Source organism: Aythya fuligula, chromosome 15, assembly GCF_009819795.1.
Source record: "Aythya fuligula isolate bAytFul2 chromosome 15, bAytFul2.pri, whole genome shotgun sequence".
NCBI lineage: Eukaryota > Metazoa > Chordata > Aves > Anseriformes > Anatidae > Aythya > Aythya fuligula.
The window spans coordinates 10,329,063-10,353,223 of record NC_045573.1 but is presented as its reverse complement, the minus strand read 5'-3'; the positions used below and the strand labels follow the sequence as shown (position 1 = coordinate 10,353,223).

Below are 24,161 nucleotides of genomic sequence, written 5' to 3'. Positions count from 1 at the left end.
ATTGTTCTCTCTTTCTTCCTCTGTCTCAAGGCAGGAGCATAGAGTAAATGTTTAAGCAGACATAAAGTTTCTCTAGATTGTGCTACTTCTCATCATGGATTTTAGTTTCAAGTAAAAAAATTTAGTCACAAGGGTTTGTGTTCCATTGTGAAATACAAATGGAGTTTATAATTCAACCTTCAGTGTGTATTGCTGAATGGTATTAACCCACTCTTCAGTCTGCAGTTAGCTGGCTACCAAGCGTGTCCAGGTGGAAGTTCCTTCCTTCCTTCTTTCCTTCCTTCCTTCTTTCCACTCCCATATTTTTGTTTTTTCATTTTTTTATATTTAAATTTATTTTTTGCCTTTCAGTTGAGTGTTTGTGTTGTGTGTGTATGTGTGTGTGTTTTTTAAAGGATTTCTTTAAAATTAAAAAAAAAAAAAAAAGGGAAAGAAAAACTCAAACAGTTACTTCTGTCTTGCTGTTGGTTATGAAGTATGGCTGTGGGCCCAAATAATGCTGGCTCCGGGTTGTCAGTGGGTCGCTTAACGTGGGGTCGCCCATGCCGTGCTTTCCCTTGTTCGCGTACGCTTGCCGTCTAAGAGACTGGTCGTTGGGATCCCAGGTCTTGTAGTGGGAATTGTAGCCTAATGGGTGCGTGTGGATCTTTGCCATTTTGGACTTCTGCCCGTTCTGTTTGGTTAGGCCACTGTCAATTGTGTATGCTCTGTCATCTTCTATGCGCACTGGGTGGAGCGGCAGGCTCCCCTTGGCAGCCAGCTCTGCAAGGTGGCGGCGTTTGGTATAGAAGTCATCGTTGACTTTGTCTGCTGTTCGGATTAAAAAGGGGGAAGGAACAAAAAGTTAGTTGGACACAAGAAACTGTTGTGCAGTTTGTAATAGGTCATGCACAAATCATCTGTGGAGCCAATACGATTACAGGTATATCAGCAGAAGAAATCCATACCACCCCCTCCGCCTGATTTTCTCTCTGTAGTATGTCTGTGGATGGCATTATGCTAGGCATTATATGGATGTATATGCAGGCAAAAACGTGCTGTCCTTTAGCAAAAGACTGTCCCTGGCCAAATCACTCGGGTTACGCTGATATTTATTACTATGGGGACATGTCCTGTGGATCTTACTTCATTTGCACTGCTTTAGCATGAAAGGTACTTTTAGAAGGTCTTCTATAATTCGTTTTGGATAACCAAGGGATAAAGGCAGTTCTGCCATTCTGCTGATCATACTACCGCTTCTCTCACATAGCATAGGAAGTTTAGGAACAGTTCAGAATTGTATAGGCTTTCTCTGAAATGCAGAGACATCTTGGGATGCCCTGTTGCATCAGAAGACATCTTTTAAGTGCAAGGGGTGGTTGGATATTTAACCGAGCCAGTTGTAAGGTCCAGCTGTGTGAGGAGGCCCACCTTATGCTGAGTAATGCCTCAGGGAAAAATAAAGAATGGGAACACTTCTGAACGGTTGGAAGTTTACTTCTGCTTTATGGGGCTGCAAATACTTTGGGCTGCTGAAGGTTAGGTATTTACACTATGATTTTACAGACAATGAAAATCTTAAATTCCCGGTCCTGACATCATTTTCCAGGGCCAGTGCTGCTACGATATACAGCAACAGCCCAGCCAACAAATATAGCATTGCAGTTCTCAAATTAGGATTTTGCCCTCTGCGATTTTCTGGACAAGTGTATGCTTTTGCTCAACTTTGATTGTTGTCATGGATGGCATTTATTTGGCCTTGCTTAAAAATATGAACCTTACTCATGAAGCTGAAGGCATTCTGCAGCAGCCCAGGAATTCATTTACATTTTGAGACTGAGCATCAGGGGCTTAGGAGAAGCTTAACTGAATTTCATTTTTTAGGAGCTTACTTGTACGTAAAGAGGGTTTATTTACCCCCTTCAAAAATCCAGATGTGGATTTCAGATAGGGCCAAGTATATAAATTAACTAACACAGTGGTACATCAGTCATCTGTGGTGTGCCTTTAGTATGTGACAGTGTCAGTTGGGATTTGACTTTTGCTGCATCCCAGCTAGATCCATCTGTTTTCCGTGAAGCTACAAAAGATAAGGCTTCTCTGCTGAAGTTTTGTACATCTCTCTGTATAGCTCAGTACCACTTGCCTTCAGGACAAGTAGGATTTTAATTCCCTGCACCGTTTTGTTTATTGTCCCTCTTTTTCTCTCTTTCCAGTATTGCTAGGAGGCTTTTGTGGCACTTTAAATTGTCTCCTTCTCTCTAGTTCTGGACTGGATCCTTATGCAAGGTAGTGAAATTTCCATGAGCACCACATTAATCTTCAAGATCAGGCTTCAGTTCTGCATCCCCCTTGTTTTGGCACCTCAAGGGGAAGGAATATTACCAACAGCAGTTGCAGTTTATCATCTGATGACATTTTTTGTGTAATGACTGTATGACTGGGCTTTGATCTTAAATCTTTAATTTTGTCGTTAAAGAGGTGTTTCCTCTTAGATGGACTAAAATTGCTTCTCTGTGCTGTATAATTAGGTTTTACATGCTTTACCCATCTCCATCTGTCTCTTTTTAAATTGGTGAGTGAATGCTTTTCTATAGGATACAGGTGTCTTCAGTTTTAAACAAATCACAGAAGATAGATAATGGCCCAGTCTAATTTCAGTACAGGATGGGAAATTGCAAAGAACCTTTGCTAATTCTGACTGTAGATTGTTTGGTTTCATTTGTTAAAAGTCATTGAATGCCACACACACACACACAAAAGTTTTATATACAAACTGAATAAAACTAGGAAGGAAATGCAATCTGTATTGCTAATTTCTCATGAATGTTTCTGCTACCAAAAAAATAGTTGCAAAAAATACATTATGAGTATACACAAGTATTTATTTGTGTAAATTTTTACATCAAAGACACTGCAAGTTAGCAGGTTAGAGGTGCAAGCTTCTATATCCTTGTCAATATATGAAAAGTCACACTAGCTTATGTAATTTAAATTCAGCCCAGTTAATTATGTCCAACTCTTAATATAGATACATTCGTCTGCCTGTTTCATGTTTAAATTGGTTTAATTTGCATAGAAAAATTAAAAATTAATCTAATATAATGTAAGTGGAGAGTAAAATTTTACATTTGTACTTTTAATTTGATCTTAGTTAAGCTGCAGCAATTTGTCTGGCAAAACCAAGGTCTTTGATGATAAATTGCAAGGTAAATAACATTTTCTGTTTAGAGAAATAACAATTATGATGCAGTTAGATAATGATCTAAAACACTGCAGATAGTTGCATTGCCCGTTTTTTGTACCATTTTTATCTATTGCAAGGTTAAGTGCAAAAGTCCCCAACAAGCTCAAGCTACTTCCTTAGTTTCTGTAAAAACCAAGCAAGGAAGAGAACAGCCTCACAAGGACTGTGCCTGCCAGTCAGCTGTGAGTTTACTTTTGCTCTTGTTTATGCCACTTTCTGTGTAAGATTTTCAACTCTGTTTCTTATGGAAGGCCGTACAGAAAGTGAAATGTTTAATTCTGTGAATGTGCTTGTATTAAAGTTATTCTAACTAATTTAGCCCATAGGTGCTTTATAGGGCTCTCGTCTAGAAAAAGAGAGATTGAGGGGAACAAACCAGGCTTTGGTCTGTAAATCCTTGCCAGGAAAATAAAGTAGAAAGCTGGCAAACACAGGACATATGGCTGAGAGCATGCATTTATGGCAGTGATAGTATGGTGGAGCTGCTGTTTATGTCTGTCCTGGTCAAATAATGCTTTCCAGGCTTGTGCCTGAAAATTTCTTTTGTATGTCTGGGAGTTAAATGCTAGTAGTGAAAGCCAACCCTTCTATCTCATGTTTTAACTTCTTTAAAATCGGCTTCTTTCAGCATGCTTTTCACACCTACAGGTAGGCACATGTATTAAAATTAGGTGTGTTGGGGGGAAATACCAGTGTAGAAAATACTGTTTTGGCAAATAGGTGGCACAAAAGGAGCACTGCTAACACCAAATCGTTAATTGTTCAAAAGGACTTTGGCAAGACTTGAAGGAGTCCTCATTTTTGCACAATGACTAGATTATAGGTTTTTCGATACCGTTGTAAGTAACCTGATGCTAGTATAGTATAGACACATTCTTATAATTTCTAATTTTCAAAGCAGGGAAAATTCAGAAGTGTGACATTGAGCATTGTTTTGTAACAAATATTTTATCAAGAAAAACATTTATACTATCCTGACACCAACTACTTTAAAAATCAACTGTGAATCTCAGGAAGTTTTTTTTTTTTTTTCTCTCTCTTTTTTTTTTTTTTTCCTCTTAACCATCTCCTATAAATATTTTGTGGATTTCAAACACGCAAAGAGATGTTTTGGAGTTACAGGATGGATTTGTTACGTGACCTTGAGTACATGACTCAACATTCCTCTGCCTTGGTTTCACCAACTGTAAAATGAGTTAACACATTAGAGGAGGTAGTTCAGTGCTATGCAGATTAATTGCTATTTGCAGATTATACTGAGTTTTCAGACGAAAGGTGCTATAGGAAGGCGTCTTGCATTGAGTGCTGTATGTAAATCAGTAAAATAGGATTTAAAGATATCACTGTCACGTTTGCAAAAGCAGTAAAGAATTAGAATTGCAAAACTGCCAAATGAACAATGGTAAAATAAGGGCTTTAATTCTGAATGTTATCCTTTGTGTTCCCTCCCTCCAGTCTTAGCAGCTAATTATACAAATGATCTCAATTTCAATATTTTTTTAAGGTTTTTACTTCTGCAAGGTAATGCACCCACAAATTTAGTTACTGTTGTAGCTGTTCATCCAAAAAAAATGTTGAAATATGAAGGTTTTCCAACCCAAAATGTGATTTAAAGCATATGCCTGGGAGGGGGGAGAACTTGGACTTTTGTTTCTGCTGTGCCTGAAATGGATAACTAACAAAATATAGAAACAGCATAAAGATCAGAAGCAGGACTCCTCCCTCCCAGTTGAGTGCCCTAACTGTTAAACTGAAGAGATGCTTTCTCTTCCTTTGTCTTTCTAGACTAACAAATCTTGAATTTTCTTCTGCTTTATGGCACAAGTTCATTGGGAAGTGAATCTGGGTGGGGACTGTCCTAGCAGAAGCTGGGCTGATCCTTGCTGGATAGGAAATGGAGTCTGAAATCTCTCAGCTGTAACAGTAATACAATCAGGAGACCATCATCTACACGGTGGATCCCACCGCGCCTCACTCTGATCTGAATGCAGCGATGTCTTAAAGGAAGTGACTACAGCTGTGTGTTTTTCATCTTATCATCTTGACTGTGCCAGTAGCAGAGTTCATTGCATCTGGTTGGGACCCTTCAGATGCAGACCTCTGCCTTATTCCTAGCTTTCCATTTTGGTTTTGAAAGGAGATGGCTACCAAGCTTCTTGGGATGGGGAAGTCTTGGAAAGGCCTGGAAAAATTACACACGTGCATTATCAGTGTGTGGTGCTTTCTCTTTCTTGTAAAATACTGCACTTGCAAGCATTTCTCTGTGGACAGTAAAGAAAAACGAGGAGATCTTAGGTAATTCTGAAGCAGTTTCTTGCCTTTTTTTTTCTTTCTTTTTTTTTTTTTTTTTTTTTAATTCTTTTCCTCATTGACAATACTATCATCTTTGTTGGTCCTTATGGCTCTAAATCCTTGGACTTTTTATGTCGAGGTGTAGAATCCTGAAAGATAGTCAAGTCCTATGGCTGTTCTGAAAGCAGGCATCTAGGAGTGGGGAGAAAGCTCTGGAGTAAGAGAGGAGAATCTGCAAAGGAATGAGGCTTGGGAGAAGCCCTAAAGAAAAAAAAGAAGAAAAAAAAAAAGCTTCAATGACCTCAGTGAAAGCTTGGAGTCGGCCAGAAAATACAAACGTAGGGAACTCTATTTTCTCAGTACAGGTTTCACAGAATTGTTTATCTGACCATATTTTAAGAACTACTTTGTGAAACACCAAGCTTTACTCCTGCCACAAAGAGACTGTATTTCAAATCTAGGGCTAGAGGTAAATCAAGCAAGAAGATGAGAAGAGCTAAAGGACAGGACAGCAATGAAATGACTATGGTTTCATAGCAGTTAACAGCTAAAATACATTACCTGCCTATTTGTAGATGGTTTCTGTGGAACAGTACAGCTCTCTGTATGTAATATTTAACAGCTCATAACAAGGCTTTGCTTCTACAGCCATGGCTTTGCTTAGTCTTCAGTGTAGTGACCCAGAGCTATTGGAACCTTACATTTCTCTCTCTAAGCAGTGAAACTGAAAGCTGAAGGAGAGACGAAAGGGTAGTGAATCCTGAAAGACAACATGAGAATTTTGCCCAGGGAAACACTAGCGTGCTGCCTTTGGTGGTGCTGTTGTTGATCCTGTCTGAATGTGTGATTGCTTCTTCGTTTGCTTTTCTAAGCTGGCGTCTCAAACAATATGTTCAAAGGCTTCCAAGCTATGAGCCAACTCTATGTGAGAGTTTTAGCAGAAGTTCATGTCAAAATCAAAGAACTATCATTTCTGCGCTAGCATCGGTGTGTTTCTTGGGTGAGGGAAGAGACGAGCATGAATCGAGTTCAAATGAGCTGTCCCTGGATATGAGTTTGATCCAGTATATTCGCTGAAAAGCATGTTCCATCAAGTGAAACAACTAACGGCCTGCCCTTTTGAATGAGGGGGTTCAGCCGACATAATACAGCATCGAGGGATTTGCTTTGCCAGACCTGAAGTCTATTGGAAAGCGTAAGGCAGCTAGATGTTACAGGTAGACATAATCATGTTCGTACCGTGCCAGTGGTGGGTAGGATGATCTGATCGATCTGTGTGTTTTAGCGTGGCCAAGAGGAAGGAGCGGGGCTACATAATGCTTGGTCCCAAGCTGCTCTCTTCTCGTGGGCACTGAGTGGCTGTGTTCAAGGTGGAGCAGTTGGAAACCTCACTGAATTCTAAGAAAGGGCAAAGGCCTTTAAATTTAAATGATTTAAAATCATTTTTGCATCTCTCCCTCTCCATTCTTGTATGGAGCTCTGAGAACACAGAATTCAGCCTGTAGACAGCAATGCATTGATTTCTGTCCTAAATATTTGCCTTTCTTCCCCCCCAAAAATCTAATACCAGTTTGGCCTTATTTAAGAAGTCTTGAAAATGAAGATAGTATTTTTTTATCTGTGGATTCTGTCTCATGATTTTTAGTCCCTGCCACTAGTAGGGGTAAGGAAAAATACATAATGCTTGGAGCCACCATTAAATTAGTTCTAATTTTGGTAGAATCTACTTTTTATGGCTCTGTATTAGTCTTCTCTTAGCCCTCCTTGCCACTTTATCTATTTACTTTTTACTCACAGAGATCTGGAGAGAGGCCAAGCATGAAAAGGCATCTTATATCAACCTTTTCTTCTGCAGATATTGTTTGAAAGGAGCTTGTCCACCTCCAGACACAGGGCTGCATTTTGTTTTCCAGTGAAATAAAATTCTACTTTCATGATATGAGACATGATGAAACATAAATATGTAGGCCCAAACATTTCTTCTCTTCTATCAATTACTTTTATGACAGTTTCTGAAAGGCTGAAGAGGCCAGAATATTTCTGGGTTTTGAAATGCATTAGGAATGGTTTAGAATAGGAATGTAATTAGACTTGGTAAGTAGAGCCTCCAGTCTCAGCAATGTTCTCTTTATCCACTATAGGCAGCGAAGGCTGCTGCTTGGCTGGGGATGCTGCGACAGGATTCGATTAACTCCTCAGGCACCTGGCATCCTGTGTGGTACCTCATGCTCAGGGTTACCACTTCCTGCAACATAAAATAGCCACATCTGCGTGAGCACAAGCCCCTCTCTTCTGACAGCGTGCCAAAAAGCACAGCACTGCAGAGTCTGTGTTTTTTTTTTTTTTTTTCTTTTTACAAATATTTATTTGCTCTGTAAGATTAAGCAGGTTTCTCTCTGGACACGTAAACCGGCTCTGCCAGCTGGACTTTGTATATTTGACTGCATCAATTTACATAGTACTAAATTGCAGTACTTATAATTCAATTTTACAAAGTGCTGCAATGATATCATGCTTTGTTTTTGATCAAAGTATTCCAGGCACTTGCACACACATTGTATCTACTGTAGAAACCTATGAAATGCAGAATACTTGGGTCTAACCAGTGAAAGAAAAACAGAGCATTCCTCATTTACCAGAATCAATAGATCCTGTCAACCTGGAAACAAATGGTGGCTACATCATGTTAAATTTATGCTAAAATTGTAAATGTTTTCAGGAGACCAGAAATCTGTTGCACGCAGATAGACAAAGATCACACTACACATATCCTCAAGCGATTTAGCATTTGAAATTCAAGCATCAAGATGTTAAGTTGCTGGTTCAGTATCATGCAGTGAATGATAAACTTGAGAAGGAAGTAAGATTGCCAGTTCTATGCTTGAACCAATGGATGAAATTGTAAAAGAAGTCTAAGAGAATTATGTATTTAAATCTCTGAGCTTTCTTTGAAAATGCAAGCCAGTGGCTGTCCTGTAACTGTAAATCTGTTTTTTCATTATTTTTTTCCTAGAGGCCACTAAGCTCATGTCCTTTCATGGCATCTACAATGACAAATACATATGAAAAGTTCTACTGTGAAATATTTGTTTCATTTTATCTCAGGCATATTTGTCAGTCTGAGTTTTACTGGAAACCTTATATATGGTAAGAAAACTTGCCTTTTGAAATAGGAACTATCTAAGGAGTCATGCTGTCATGCTTAACTTCTGAATAAAGCATGACTGCAGCATAACCTGATTAGAGGAGAGGAGGGTTTGGGTTGCTTTCTAAAAATGCTGTCCAAAGCCAAAGATGTTAACACTTAGGAGATTTGTTTAAAAGGCTTCTGCCACTTCTTCCTTCAATCATCTTGCTTGCTTTTTTACTGGGTAAGTTTTAATGCTTCACAAGCAAATCAATTAGGACAAATGTGATGGTGTCAAACGTTTGCAGCAATGCCTTTATACGGCAACAATAATACGAAATTGTTTGTAACCCTTTTGGTCGGTGAGAATCTGCAGTTTGTTTAAGGGCAAGGCATCCTAACTATTCCGGGAGCACTGCTTTATTGTCTGTTTGCAGAAAAACTGTGCAGTCATGCAATAACAGGCTGTGCTATTGCAGTCGGAGTCACTCAGGCAGTTCACACCCAGCCTTGCTCCTGGGAGCAGACCACAAAGCATGTGGGCATTCCTGGAGACTGTAGGCTGAGTATTACGGGGGTCACATTGGAAAAAAATGCAGTGCTCTGTGCTGTGATTCAGTGTCTAAGAATGCATGCTTGTTTTTCCTGAAGGTGTTATTTTATCATCATTTAGCATATTATTATTTAGCTGCTATATTCCTGACCACATTTATTTGTAATAGCTGTTCTTAGCATGCATCTTTTTTTTTTTTCCCCACATCATTGTTGACATTCTTCCGTGTACTAAATTTAATTTTTGTTCTTTTAGTGTACTGTTGGTTATAACTCTTTAACGTGTCTGAATCAGCTACAGATATTCCTAGTTAAAATGTTGTAGAAAGCTGCACGAAGACCCAGAAGACCCAGTTCAGGTCTCTGAACACTCAGTTAGTATGAGGGTTTGGTGCTGAAGTAAATCTGCATTTTTCTGTCTTTCAGCTGACATCATACCAGATTTACACCACTATTTGTGCACGCAAGGTGAGGCCTGCAGGCTTTCAGAATTGTACTAGTTAAATGGAAAAAAAAAAAAAAGTCCCAGTGATGTAATAACTTCTTCAGGAGTTATTTTATCTTGCTCTGTTCTTTAACTGCTATAATTTTAAAGAGTTTTAAACTATCATTCAGTATTGAGGTCAATTAAAAAAAATAACTGTAGCGTAAGTTGTTTCTAATAGAAAAAGTTATCTTTTTTATTCTTTCTGCCTGAAGGAATTCTTTTCAAGAGTGGGTTATTAAGCAATAGCAGAAAACTAGGGAGTAATTCCATATCATACAGTCAGTTCTGGTTTTCCTCCTCCCTTTTTTCTCTCCTTCCCATTGGACTGTGTTTATTCCGAAAGTCTTAGGCATAATTGTCTGTGGTTCCCAAAACCTTTTGTCAAAGCAGAGATGTCTGTCAAACTGAAAAGAAATAGGGTTCACTGGCAATTTCCAAAATTGCACTTTCAGGAGGAGATCAGTTTCATAAACTTCTCACACAGGTCGGGCAAACCCAAAGGCAAAGTGCAACTAAAGCCTGGTCTGAGCAGAACCCTTGAGTCGCCTTCAGATAAGCAAAAACATTTGTGACTGACAGCCAGTCAAGAAAGAAGCAGTAATGAAGCTCTCTTTGCTGAATATTTAATAGTGTGCATACACACAAGGCTCCTGCCATAGCAGAGTGTTCAGCTCCCACCTGGACCTTCTTTGCCAGGAACTGCAATCATAATTTCACTTGTGTAAATGAGACCCAGCAGTGCTGAGCTGCAGATCTGCCTTCCCCACTGTGGGAGGTCCCTTGCAACGGAAGGTGAACTTTCCCCAGGAGCATCTTACATCGTCTAAATAGCTCTGCAAGCTTTCCCACTACCAAAATTACCAATTGCATTTAATGTTGGCATTAGCATGTGATATTTATTGATGCTGTGGTAGCATAGCTAATGTATCAGAGACATTATTTTTGTTTTCAGCTTTTCTTTTCCTCCTCATCCTTCTTCAAATAAGGTGGCAAGGGAAGGACTTGTGGAAAAATGAACTGTGCACATTACAAATCTTGTTATTGCTCTTCCTCCTCTTATGCCTCCAGCCCTTTGTTATTATAGTGTGAACGTGTAGGAGTAAAGCAATGATCTCTGTGGCTTTTATCTGTGTGATTTCTTTCTTAAACACATTTACTGCCTTTAGAACATCCTATGCAGAACAAAAATAGCAGGCAGATAACTGCTGCTATTTATATTATATTTTTAATAAGGGTTTCATTCCTATCAGCTATCTTACTAGTTTTCATTGGTATTCATGGGTAATGCTGAAGAACTTCCCCCTACTGCTGTTGACATATATCCCTGTACAAAGCAGAAGAGTGTTCAGGCTTCTCTGGTTTGAGTTCTTGAATTTGGTTGCAACAAAAAAAAAATAAGTTATTATGTACTTCAACTTAGTTTGCAACTGAGTAATCCTCATAACTACATGTACTTAAAATTACCAAGCCAAACCTGTATGAATGTTCACATCACAAACATGAAGGTAGCAATCAAATTTTATGAAGATTATAGCCAGATTTATATTTGAATATTGTCAGCATGAAAGACTATTCAGTGAATAAAAGTGGTCCTTGAAAGTGTCTAGGTAGACAAACTTTTAATTTAATTCAAGAAAATTCTCTTTGAGATTTATTTTCCCAGAATTCATTCAAAGTTGACTCTTTAAAATCATTTAGATTTAGCTTACATTTGCTGAGCTTAGAACACTGTCTGCATACTGCAAGTACTTAAAAGTAGTGATGAACTTGTGACAGGTGTTCATAATCTGTTGATTTAAAATATATGTACATGTATGCGTAGATTTGGATCACCTGTAAAATTAGAAGATTTGATCATGTGGCACCTCTGAAAATCAATCACTTGATATATCCCAATTTGAGCAACTGTTCCAAATTCTTTTTGCAGAAGTATTGTCTTAAATGACATGGGTTTTGCACAGCTAATAGTATGGGACAAAAGAGTGGATTATGTTGAGAGCAACCAAAACAATCAGTGTGTAGACTCCACAACTGAAAGCGCAAAAGTCACTCTTCAAATTAAATCTGGACTTGAGCTGGGATCCCACAATATTGCTGTTTATCTGCAAGTGTTCACGATTGATTTTGTGTTTTTTTTGTGATCAACCTCTATTCTTAAATAATCAGTGTGAATACGTTTGTGTTGCAGAATGACAAGAATGTTTATGTGCAGATATATATTTATACTGCAAAGTAAAACAGTTACTGGGAAGAATGTTTAAGAAGAGTTGCACTTGAAATTGCTTAACATGGATAGACTTTGTCTTTGCTGTTTATTGGCTCTTTTATTTAGTGGTGTAGCTTAAGTGTAAGGCTTCACTTCACTCATGCCCTCATATCACTTAATGTGTAAAAAATCTTGTGCATAATTTATTAACATTTAATGGAAATAGATCTGAATAAGCCATGCTTGATTTAGGTTTTACTAGTTTCCTGCCTGTGGCCATTGCTGATCTCAATAAATGGAAATAAAAGCTGGTTCTTCTTAGGTTGTTGCCTCAGAAGACTGCAGTCTTCAAGGAAAACAATCAGGGAAATACCGAACAGGGAAATGTTTTGACCAAGAATCCCCAAGTATGTTTTAATGTTAGTTTGTTTTTGTTGTTGTTGCTATTTGTTTTTTTAACCTATGACAGTGCGTGCATGGGTATTTGAAGCCAATTTGGTAAGTAAGAGAAAATAATTGATTTAGTAGAAGCAAGAAAAGATCTTGATAGCCTGCACACAGTGGGCAGGGTGTGAAGTTTGTGGGAGTGTCAACAGAAGCCTCAGGTGGAACAAGTGACCCTGGCGCTTCATCTAGCTGGGAGATGGGAAAGGAGAGGGAACAGTGCTAGTGAGGCTTACTACTGGCGGCTGCTTTGCTGTCCTCCTCTCCCTGAAGGAGAAGCAAGGATTAAAAGCAGGAAAGACTTCCTTAAGAAATTAACACCAAAAAGCTTCACGCTTTCTCACTGCATTGGTTAAGTAAATAATAATAGTGAATAGATATCAAGCTTTTATGTCATACTTCCTTGAGACAGATCCATAGCTCCAGTACGGAATCAGGCAGATTGCTTAGTGTAGCATTCTGTGTGACGCTGAACCTACCTCTGGATACACGAAATCATTAACTGAATCCCTCTGCATACAGCAAATGCTGCATTAATCTGTACTTTCCTATCTGTTTTTGTGGTGTTAAATCCAGAGAGCTGCTCCTGTATCTCAGATTTTTTAAGCCATTTTTGTGCATTAGTACTAGCAGAATATGTCTACTTTCTCAAATGAAAATGCAATTGCTTTTTAAGCCTTCCAAAGAAACGTGAGTATCTACCTCTCAGTGATTGGTATAAGAAAGTAAAGTAACACGAGGGTATTGTGTCCAAGTACTCTGTAACTCTGCTTTTTCTAAAAGTCACCTGTATCAGCTCCTGTCAATGTATGCGCAAGCCTTTTTCCCTCTTGTGTGTTTTCATTTTTCCAATTACAGTATTTCTTTCCAGCCCTCCCTGTCTTTGTCCCTGAAGCAGAGCACGGGACTATAGGGAACAGCATAGAATCTCTTTCTCTGGTGAGATAGGTATAAGATTGTTGGGGGCAGCAGGGAAGTCACTTCTAGTCTCAAAAGACATCTTGTATCAGCACAGACTTAAAATCATTGTGTTAGAAATTGAAGGTCAAAAGCTTAAGAGAAGGCATCACCAAATTTCACACTGGGCAGGATGGTTCAAAGACAACACCTTACAGTTATTCTGATGGTGATCTCCTTTGGATCCTTGTGTGTGTGTAGATGTCAAGAACAAACAAACTGGCCAGTTCTCACCTTCTTCACCTTTTTAAGGGAGTTTTTGGTTTGTGCATTGGCACACTTGTAGCCACAATATTATTTACGTGGTAACAGTAACCTAAACAGAAGATGCTTCTTTGTGTGCTGTCCTTACAGAATCTCACCTCAGTGTTTTTCAGCTGCAAGCAGAGCCAGAGCACTGTCTGATGCTTTCCTTTCCAATCACAGAAATGTGAAGCTTCAAAAAATGCTGGGAGCTGTAGGCTTTGAGATGTGACAGTGAGTCTGCTCTTAATTATATTCTCCTTCTAGTTTCACTATATCCAATCAATTACATCTGATTTCATCCTATTCTACCACTCCCAGTATCACTGAAGGCCTTCTCAGTCTCTATTTCAGGGAAGAATTCTGTCCGTTGTGCTTTCTGCAGCAAAAATATGATCTGGCTTGGTTATTTCTTGTCAAGTTGTACCCAGGCAGTTCCTCAAATGTTTGTGTATGCATGTGTGGGTAAGAGAGGGGAAGAAGAAAGTTCATGAAAGAAATATAAAGTCATGTTAAATTACAGAAATGCTTATTTTCTCATTTTTCATGTGCAACTCTCCAGCAGCCAAATGGTCTCTTCTCCCTGTCATGTGGGTCTTAAAAGAGTTGGATTTTTTTTTGTTTGTTTGTTTTTAAATTTTTGCAGGAAGTTGTGAGAAAGAAAATTGGTCACTCTGCACTACCTGAAACTCAGGAAAAAAAATTAACTGTTTCTGAGCCTGGCTCACAGACTAATGTGAGTGAATAAATGTAACTAATACCACAGGATATTGAGGCCAATTAGAGTTCTAGGAAGCTCTTATTAAGCTACAGGATGGATTCCAGTTCTTACAGCTTAGCAGAGCAGAATTTGAAGTTGGACTGTTCATGCTTCCTGAATGAATGTACAAATGAAATCTATCAAAAAATGTGATGAGCTACCTTGGTATGTCTTGGGACTCGAATTTCACAAAGTGTTCAGATACAGGATCTCCATCCACTTGTAGCAGCATTGGGCATGTCAGGATTGCTTAAGTGAGCAATAACCATTTAAGCATAGAGTAAAAACATGGTTGATGAACTGGAAATAACAATAATTTATGCAGAAAAACCACTTTCGGCACTTTTAACATAAATAATCAAATACTGCGAAAGCACCAAAGGAAACCAAGATGATGTCATCTCAGGTGACCAAAAAACTGAAATATCCAAACACTGAGTGTTTTATTGCCACACGGCATTCAGTGACCACTTCTGGTAGAACGGTATTAAGTAGGAGCTTGTATCTGAGCTGTTCCTCACATACAGTTTCCTAACATTCCTTTCTGGGAGAAATTTAGCCCTGTTAAAATAAATAAATAAATAAAAATCTCTGGCTGAAAAATGGAAAAATAATGGATTTACAGAGTGCAACAATCAATCAGTCAGGTAAGCTAGAAAAGCAAGGAGGTAGGTCTCTGCTCCATTCTTTCAGGAAATGCATGTTGCTCTGTCTCATTTCCAAAGGTCCCTCCACCTTCTCCTGACTATTCCCTGCTGGTGTATGTGTCTAGGTAAAAGGGGAGTACAGTTCTGCGGCAGTGAGGAAAACAGCAAATAAATCTCAACTCACCATTACCTTGTTGTGCTTGAAGCACTCATCTGAGAGTATAAAATGGGCACAGAATGTCCTCATGCTACTCAGAGATGTAAATGCCACCAGACAGTAGGAGAAAAAGGTGAATTTGGTCAGTGGCTGCTGGTCAGTACCTAAGGAGTTCTGGAAGCTGCAACAGCTAAAGAAATTCCTAAAAGGAAATGAGGAAAATATCCTCTTCTCTTAAGAATGTAAGGGTTTGGCTACACAGTTTGAACTGTGTCACATAAAAATATTTTAGTTTTTGAATAAAATACATCCACGTTGGCTTTTTCAACTCTCTTCTCCCCCGTTGTGCTGAATTAGCCACTCTGTACTGCACGCAGTGCGTTGTATGCATGCACGAACAGCCCCACTTCAAGTTGCACTCTGCTAAGCTATGTGTATGACATTTGGGGTCTGGGATGTAGATTTAAATCGTTTCCTAGGGATTGGCTTGGCCTCACTAGCAAGGTGTTGATAATTCTCCATGAGGAGCACAATGCAATTTAATGCAATGGCGTTTTTGTCGCTTGTTTTCAGAAACATTTAATACTGATTTTAATGCAGATCCCAAACAGGATCCAGAACCAAGGTTGCTGTGACTGGTTACTTCTTCAGGAACTGAATTTTCACAGCAGCCAGTTACTGAGAGATGAGTGGCTCACTTCTAAAATTAGACAGCCAAATTTTTAGGACATCTGTAGTTCAGAAGAAAGCAGCTGTGTGGAAATTAATTTAATACCGCCTCTGGTAAAGCATCACTTTTTCAGTTATCTAAACTTCTTACCACTTGTGGCCACATTATGATGGGTGGTATTAATACATTACAACTCCAGTCACTAGAAGCCAATAGGAATGCTGCCTCCTCCACCCACCCCCATTAAAAAAGGCAGTTAAGAACACCAGACTGTATCCAAACAATGGGATCGGGTAGAGTGAGAGGCATTAAATGAAGATGGTTTGCATCAAATGCATGGAGAGATACAGAATGCATCCCTTATTCAATTTCTGTTGTGGCAAATGAATCCACCCTCAAACCACTATCTGTGTATATAAAGGGAGATGGGCTACACAGAGTCATTAGTCTGCTACATGGTTCAGTAAATCTGACTGAATGTTACTGTATGACAAATGTCATGGCCCTGTGACGTGAATACCTGGCTGGGGTGAACTCAGTCTGTGTCTATTTATTGAAAAGTTGTTGTCAGGTTAAATTTATATCGTTGAGCCTGATGTGGGCCAGTTACTGTTTTCTCTCAGAGCTCTCGTAAAGCCGATATCAACTCTGCAAGGTATGCCAGCTTGATGTCTGCACAGTCAGAACCCAAGCGTGGCTGGGATCTTGGAAAAAGTGCATTGTGATCTTGGGATGTACCTAAAAGGTGAACCTGAGAGGGGTCCTGGCCTTGAGAGTATGGAAGTGGTGAAAAACTGAGTGTGTTAACTGGTTCCGTGTGGCCAGACAAAAGCTGTAAATGCATGTTTAAAATCTCCAGTGTTTTCTGTTGAAAAGTATGGATAACATTGCAGTAATTTTGTCCATTTCCTGTGAAAATTTACCTGAATCTAGAACTTGGCTAATGTGTTCTGAGACAGGTAGATCTGCAGGAAGGAAAATGAGATATGGGATAGGAATGGTATGTGAAAAGCATGGGGAGATGGTGAAATCCTCCTGGAAGAAAATGTCCCTGAAAGTTATATTTAATTTAGATGAAGATTCTGAGAGGCATACATGACTTCTGGAGCTGCAGTGCACAATCTTTTGAGCTTGATTTAACAGTATGGTTATATTCTAGCTGCTTTGAAAACTTGTACTCAGACACCTAAGAATTATCCAAGTTCTAATTTAATAATTTTAAAAAACAAGTACATTCACTGACTCTTGGGCAGATAAGAGCAGTTTCTTTTGAGTGTTTAAGCTCTCATTTTATTATGCTTAAGCGCCTTTTAGCTTTGGTGATTGGCTTGACCTAAACTGACATCTAAAAACGAAAGCTGGTATTAGTGCCTAATTTGTGATAATCACTACATCATTGCACAGTATCACCTTTTGAAGAAGGAATATAAAGCTACCTTGCCTGTATTCAAAATCAAGCAGAAAGATATGTCTTATATAAAAAAATATTAAAAATGCTACTTGTCAGAAAACAAAAAGGTAAGCTAAAGCAACACTAAACTACTTGAGATGGGACTTTGATCTGCATTTTGTTAGAGGTCTGGTGCCCTGAAGTTTGGAGAACGGGATGTCAGTTTGTGATTAAAAATCTGAAATTATGAAGTCAGAATCCTCTCAGCTGTTCTGTTTTTCTGAGCCAAATAGCTCTGTCTGGAAATAGGCAGTGTGATGCTGCTCTAAATTCATGGGGAAATGATTTTAACGTACGTATGTGTAGGCTGAGCAAGGGTTAGTGAACAGCTGTTTGTGAATAGACCTCCCGCCAGAAGTTATTCATTTATTGTTGTCCAACAGGGGCCTAAAATGTAAGGTAAGAAAGGCCTTCTGGTGTCCCACAATGTGCAGCAGGTATTTGCAGCTCCTGAAAAGCACTAGGAACTTCTGATTCCAGTGTGAAAGTTACACTGCTATGTTTAGCCACCATTGTCCTCTTTCTTTTTCCACAACTGTTTCTTTGAGGATGTTCCCCCATTTTCTTAAAATAATCGTGTGTGACATTAATCAATAGCAGCTACCACCAGGATCTTTATTAGGAGCTTTGTGATGCACCAGTTGTTGGAAATTGTAAGGCCTCGGAATATTCCTTTGACGACCTACTAGTGCACATCCTGCTGGAAATGTGAGAGCGGTTACTTCTGAAGTGAGCAAGTATCTTCCCTTCTCAGAAGTATTTGGCAGGTGTCTTAAATATATGCTTTGAATTAGCAATATACCTGATGATTTTCTCTCTCTTTGTGCAGACAGGGACAGAAAGCACATACTGAAGTGTGTATGTAGGCATATTCAGGGCATAAAGAACTAGGGCTGATCACAGTGCATACAACACAGGTGAAACTTGATGGAAAATGGTGTACAGTAGGTACGGTGTGGTTTTGTAGGTATATGTAGACATGAGTGTATGTTCACCAATTCTTAGATGTTATTTTCTTATCACTAACTATAGTTCCCATAAATTTTTTATACATTTCCATCTAACATAATATGAAAATAGACAAATTCTGTAATGAAGCAATCTAGAAGAGCAAGAGTTTGTTTTAACTTTGAAGCAGAACGTCAGCTGACAACAGCAAATGCAACGTGCTGATCTGAAGGAGAAGTCGTGCATCGTGTTGCTTACTTACCGACTGCCTTCAGAGAGGCGTACTTGTTAAGCTCTTTGCCTGGGGGCTGTTGCTCATATGGGTTTGTGATCTGTCCCAGGCTGGGATACGAATGTTGATGTGCCATCTGAGGAAGGAGGGGAGATGTTGGCAAGACGTTATTCATCTGTGGTGGATCTGTATTAAAGAAAATCGACAATATTAAAAAAAAAAAAAAAAAAGATAAATCAGTCTTAGGATTCTAACATCATTATCCTGTACAGATTAGACAAGGTATGTCATGAGATTTAATGTAACAAAGCACTATTTACTATGAAGTGTGAGTTAGAATACGGCAAACCTGTAGTTCAAACAGTTACAGCGTGATTAAAGGCTGATGAATGATTGTAGCAGCATGCGCTAACTTTTGTGGAAAGAAGATTTTTGCACTAAAAAGTAGGCTTCCAAAACAGTTGACACAAGACTGAATTTGTTGCAGTGTCAAGATAGAAACCAAAGCATAAAGTTTATCCAAGGTAGCTTGAATACAGGGCAATAGAATCACTCTGTGCAGTTAAATAGCCAAGCTCCAGCAGGCTGCTGTGTATACACGGTTATACTGCTTTTAGTACCAGAACGAGCTTGGTTATTTGCACAGTGTTATGTCATGTGTTGTAGACATGCCCCACAGTGCACAACGTGCAGTTTTGGCTCATGACTACCATTAGGTAATTTCTTCCAAGCTCATGCTTTGCCCTTATGTTTTCTCCTTTTCCCTGGCAGTAGGTAACATAGTTTTATACCAGGATAACTTTTTCTCTAGCAGACATACCTAAAAACAGAAGCTAATTACTAGTAATGTACAGTTTTATACCAGCACTCACCCCATATTCATTCTGTGGTAGATTTGTTCCTTTATAGTAGAGAATGCAGCTTGGATACTTTTTCTTTCTAAGATACACCATTGTTTATTAGTTTTGATAGTGTTTGATTCCAGCCTCTAAAAAGTTTGATCAGAATTGTATGCTGCACTTAATTTGCAAACCTACATTTCAACAGATTTCAACGTGTTTGGCATATCTTTTTTTGATGAGTCTTTCTCCAGTTTGGGTATTTTGAGCTATTTGGAGCCAACTGTTGATCTGAGAACCTTCTCAGGTCTTCTGAAATCACAGAGCACTACAGAGTTCTTCTGCAGTGAACCTGTGGTGCTGAACTGGTAGCAGTAACTCCCACAGCATCAAGCACAGGCTTTATGATCGTGTAGAAAGAAAGCTGGGCTGTTAGGGGAAAGAAGGCTTATAATGACGGAGCGAGTGGACCACCCCCCAAGTGCCCACAGGATCTGGCAGGCGCCAGATACCACTGCAGTTTGCCAGGGCTTTAAGGGAATTGAGCCACTTGGCAGTCTACAGCTCACTAATGAAGCCGAGTGCGTGAGCAGGAGTTCTGAAGCCAGTTAACAGATTGACTGCTGCGAAAGGAAAGGAAAGCTAGGGTGTTTTTCAACTTCCTTTTTCTTCACCATTGCTGCTGCCTGGTACAGTCTCTGCTGGTCAGGCTGAGGCTGCACCTGCCTCTGCAGAGCAATGTGATCATCCTGCCACATGCCATGGGAGAAGAATGGTAGAAGTGCTAGGATCTAGCAGCAGCCTGTCTCTCCTTGCTGGTTGTTAACTGGGAACAAACTGGTATTGGGTACCAAGCAGAGCTGAAAGAGGAATGATTTTCACATAATAGAAGAGTTCTTTTTGCAAATATGTTGTCATATTGAGAGAAACATTTTGTTATGATTTCAAAATTGCGGATATGTGTGTGCATATATATGAAATAAGTTGGCTTTTAAAAGAGAGGTTCAATTTTTTAAAGATATTTGTTATTTTGGATTGAAAAACAAACTTTTCTGTTCCAGAATTCCCCCAAAATGTATTGGAATACTTTCTGGATCTATTTTGATAGGTTCACTTTGAAAGCGTAAGGTTTTTTAAGTCATATCTTTCACAGAAACAGTCTTTTGATGGCTTGCCATTTTCTAATGAATAAAAGCTCCCCGGTAGTTTCTCTTCAGCTTTAGCACTGGTGTGTCCAATGTGACTAAGGGGAGTGACTCTTCTTTTACTGAGAGCAAGAATTTACAAAGTCCTATTCCTTTTCCATCCTATCTCTAGAGTACAGCTGAGGAAAGCCTCTAGCTCCAGTGGCTTGCACCAAGCTGACCATTCTTTGCAAACCACCTGCAGCTTCCAAGCGTCTCTCTTTTACGGCTGTTTCTACAAGTACGCTTTTGAGGAAGAATGCTAGCATGGCTGTATTTCAGTAACAGGGCAACTCAAAAGATGCCAGCATGTTGGGACCTTTAATGTAAGGAAGGTGTCAGCCTTTTACCACTATATTCCCTCATTTTGTTCTGAGCAGGTCTAAATCAGCACTTTGCAGATACCACTACCATGAAGTTCCCTTGTGGCAGTACTTACTATTCAGTCTGTCAAAACATCTTCACTTCACTGTGATAAAAGTATCGTGAGCTCCAGTATTTCTGTGCTCACTGCCAAAGTGACTTGCAGCTGTGGAGGACTTGCAAAAGCAGTGTAAATAAGGTGTAGTTAACCAGTTTTCTATCTTCTTACTTAGACCTATCCATTTTATTCAGTCACCTCTTTAAAAGTAATGAAGAAATTTACCCCCGGAATGTACTCGGGAAACTGACTTGGGTGTACTTGTTTTCCTTCCAGCTGTTCTGAGGCAGACTAAGTTGTTACTGGGATTAATTTTGCTGTTTTGGTGCTTTTGAGTTTTTATGAGAATGTAAGGAAATATATTTTCCATTTCCAGATCATCTTTGACTTCTGTTTTGTCTTCTTAAAGGCCCTCTTCTAAATTACGAATTTCAAGCAAATTAATGACAGTCATGTTTCACTGCTACACTGACTGCACAGAGCCGCTCATTCACACCCAGCTGCTTACACAAGACTAAGTCATCACGTAGAAAATACAGTTCAAATTACTCATTCAGTTGGCCATTTGCAAAGTAAATTAAGCAAAAGGCCAAACTGTAGCACAGTGAAGAAAGGTTCCTATTTATAAAGAGACTCCCAACGGACTAGAGTCCCAGGGCCTAAAGGAAAATCTCAATTTGATATATTCACCTCTTTAAATCTGAAAATCTGGTTTTTAGCCTTCACTGGTCATAACTGGGGAATGTCCAATTTCTTTACAAGCTCACTAAACTGTTTGTGATGTGAATCCTTTTCTGTGTGTTTCTAGAAATGTTAGCAAATGGAGCATTTATGTTTTCTCCACACATAATTAATGTAGTAATGAAGGGTGAATTCACCTGTCTCTGGATGCTACCCAGGAAATGTTTCTAATTGAAGTAACAATGGTGTAATGCAAATTGTGCAGCAGGTATATACCCCCTGCACCAGGGACTGTCAGTCTGGCCTCCCGAGGGAGCCCAGGTTTAACCATGACCCCAACTAGCAGGTTTCAAACAGGATTTACCTTGTCTACACTTGAGCAACTCATAACTAAAGAATATATTGTCCCCAACAGTGGTATACTTGTAAATACCACTTCAGTCTCAGCAGTAATGGATAGGGATTCTTTCAGGGAATACAGAAATTTGTCTACATTTCCTTGAAGATCTTAAGGAATCTCTCGGAAGTTAGCGATTTTTCAATTTTAGATGTTGACTCTTTTCTGAAATTGGATAAAAGTGTTAAGTTTTCTGGAGCAAATAATAACCCACTGGATTATTCAAAGTATTTTGTGATACTTCTGAATCCAAAGGATTAGTCTCAACTGGAAAAAAGTTTAACCAGAAAAATCCCACCCAGTTTTATCACTGACATCTAGAGCCAGATATACAAATCCTTTGTATTTATAAACCAGATATCTTGTGATGGGTATTTGCAATAGCTGGCTTTGCTGATTAGGGACATCTTTAACCTGAAAGCTGAGGCTATGCTGATAGATTGCTTTTGGCATCCTGACACTGGTACCTGGTCCAGGAGGGTATTCCATACACCCAGCTGCACTGTGCTACTGCCAGCTTACGTATTTATTTTTATAAGACAGACAACACAAATGTCACAGTCAAAAAAACACTTGTCGCAGCTTCTGGTGTGAATAATCAGACCTGATTAGTGGTGGTGATGTTGTAAAATAGCAGCAATATTAAAAACCTATCTTATATTCTGCGGAAACAAGGAAATATGATGCCAGGCTGCTCCCTAACCTCCCAAGGCTTTGAGGAGCCATTCTGGGCATGGCATTAGTGGTTTGCTCTATGTCTGCCTACAACCATCCCAAGAGAAGGATTTAGAAGAAGCATGCTCAAGTTCACTGTTCAAAAGCTAGACAACTGCTAGGCAGAAAATGAAACAGGAAACAAGAAAAAAAAAAACCTTCAGATACTGAAGTGCTTTTGACTGTTATTCCTGTAAGAAGTCTAGGTACAGAAAAAACTTCTGGGAGGCAAATGAAACAGAAAATAAGCATTGGTGGGAAGCTGCACCAAAACCAGTTTTAGCTAGAGAAAATGAGTTGTACATCTTAGCTACCAACAAGTAGCCTTTGGAGATGGCAAAGGATCTGCTTCCAGCCACAGTGCTGGTGGCTGATGAGAGCTTTCATCATTATATTACCTGTTATCTTGAATTATATCTCAGCCCGTGCAATTGAAACTTGTCACAGCTAACAGCTTACCGCGTTGTTCAAGTGAAAATGCTTTTTTTGAATGTTTGCACCCCCCTCTAATTGTCAGTTTTGGAGTGGCTGCAGTGTGCATCATGGTGACAACAATAATATAATCAGTTGTGGTTACAGCTGCACTGTATCCAATTAAGATAGTGTCACGTCTAATTTATGCATTTTATTTGGAAATTAGGGAATGGGCAGCTCAGCAATTATTAAATTATTAAATCTGAATAGGAACCCAGCGTTGACCTGACATGCCATGGTCACAGGTATGAATGTAGGAGAAAAAGGCCAAAGCCCCCCAAGGTTGGTTTGTTTGTTATTTTCTCTTTGCTGTTTATAGCAGATGGTACGCTGTTCACCTGGTTTTATTATTCTTGTCAAGAAGCTGCCAGAGTTAATGGAATTATTCAGGGTTAGACAAAGGGGTGCTCTTAATAACAAGCACGTTTGCTGTTTGAGAGCCAAGGGCCGACCACGAGCCTCCCAGAAGCTCAGCCACTGGTCTCCTGCTCTTCTGCCATGAGGGAGTGAAGCCTCCTCTGCAGAGTGGCCTGGAGATTTGTTCCTTTCTGTAGCGATGAAGTCAATGATTCAGTGCTTGGAGACATGGAAAATAAAAAAACTCCATAGGCACAGAGTGGGATCTATTAGTAAATGAGCAGTTACAAACATAAGGAAAAGAACAAATGAGACAGACGATGCAGCAACAAAACAGGAGAGGAAGGGGGAAGGGCAGGAAAGCAGAATGAGATTTGGCTATAAAAGCCACCTGCAGACACACATACAAAAGAAATGAGAACAAGACAGACAAAAGAAGACTGGGAAGTCAAAGGGGAAAAAAGGGAAAATTCAGAGCAAAACATAATAATAGCTGAGCATTTGCAGATACTCAAGAGGAAAAGATATGCCCTGAACTAACTAAAATTGAAAACAGCAGCTCTGAAAACAGGATAGACCTGAGCAATTAGGGAATACCAGCACAAACCTGCTCCCCTCTCCTCCATAACTGCACTGCACCAACATGCATATTTGTCTCTTTGGTCTTGAGTGTACTGCACTTAATTCTAATGCCAG

At 39.4% G+C, this 24,161-nt stretch overlaps 1 protein-coding gene across 1 annotated transcript in view; it reads right to left on the bottom strand.

Moving 5' to 3' along the window:
• Window positions 1–438: 438 nt before the first annotated feature.
• SHISA9 (shisa family member 9) overlaps window positions 439–24,161 on the bottom strand; it is a 177,766-nt gene continuing 154,043 nt past the window's right edge. The window contains exons 3-4 of the mRNA XM_032197763.1: window positions 18,429–18,584; window positions 439–810 (exon numbers count right to left, since the gene is read on the bottom strand). Of these exons, the coding sequence (XP_032053654.1) occupies window positions 440–810; window positions 18,429–18,584 (527 nt within the window). The 3' untranslated portion in view covers window position 439. The remainder of the gene's footprint in view (window positions 811–18,428; window positions 18,585–24,161) is intronic.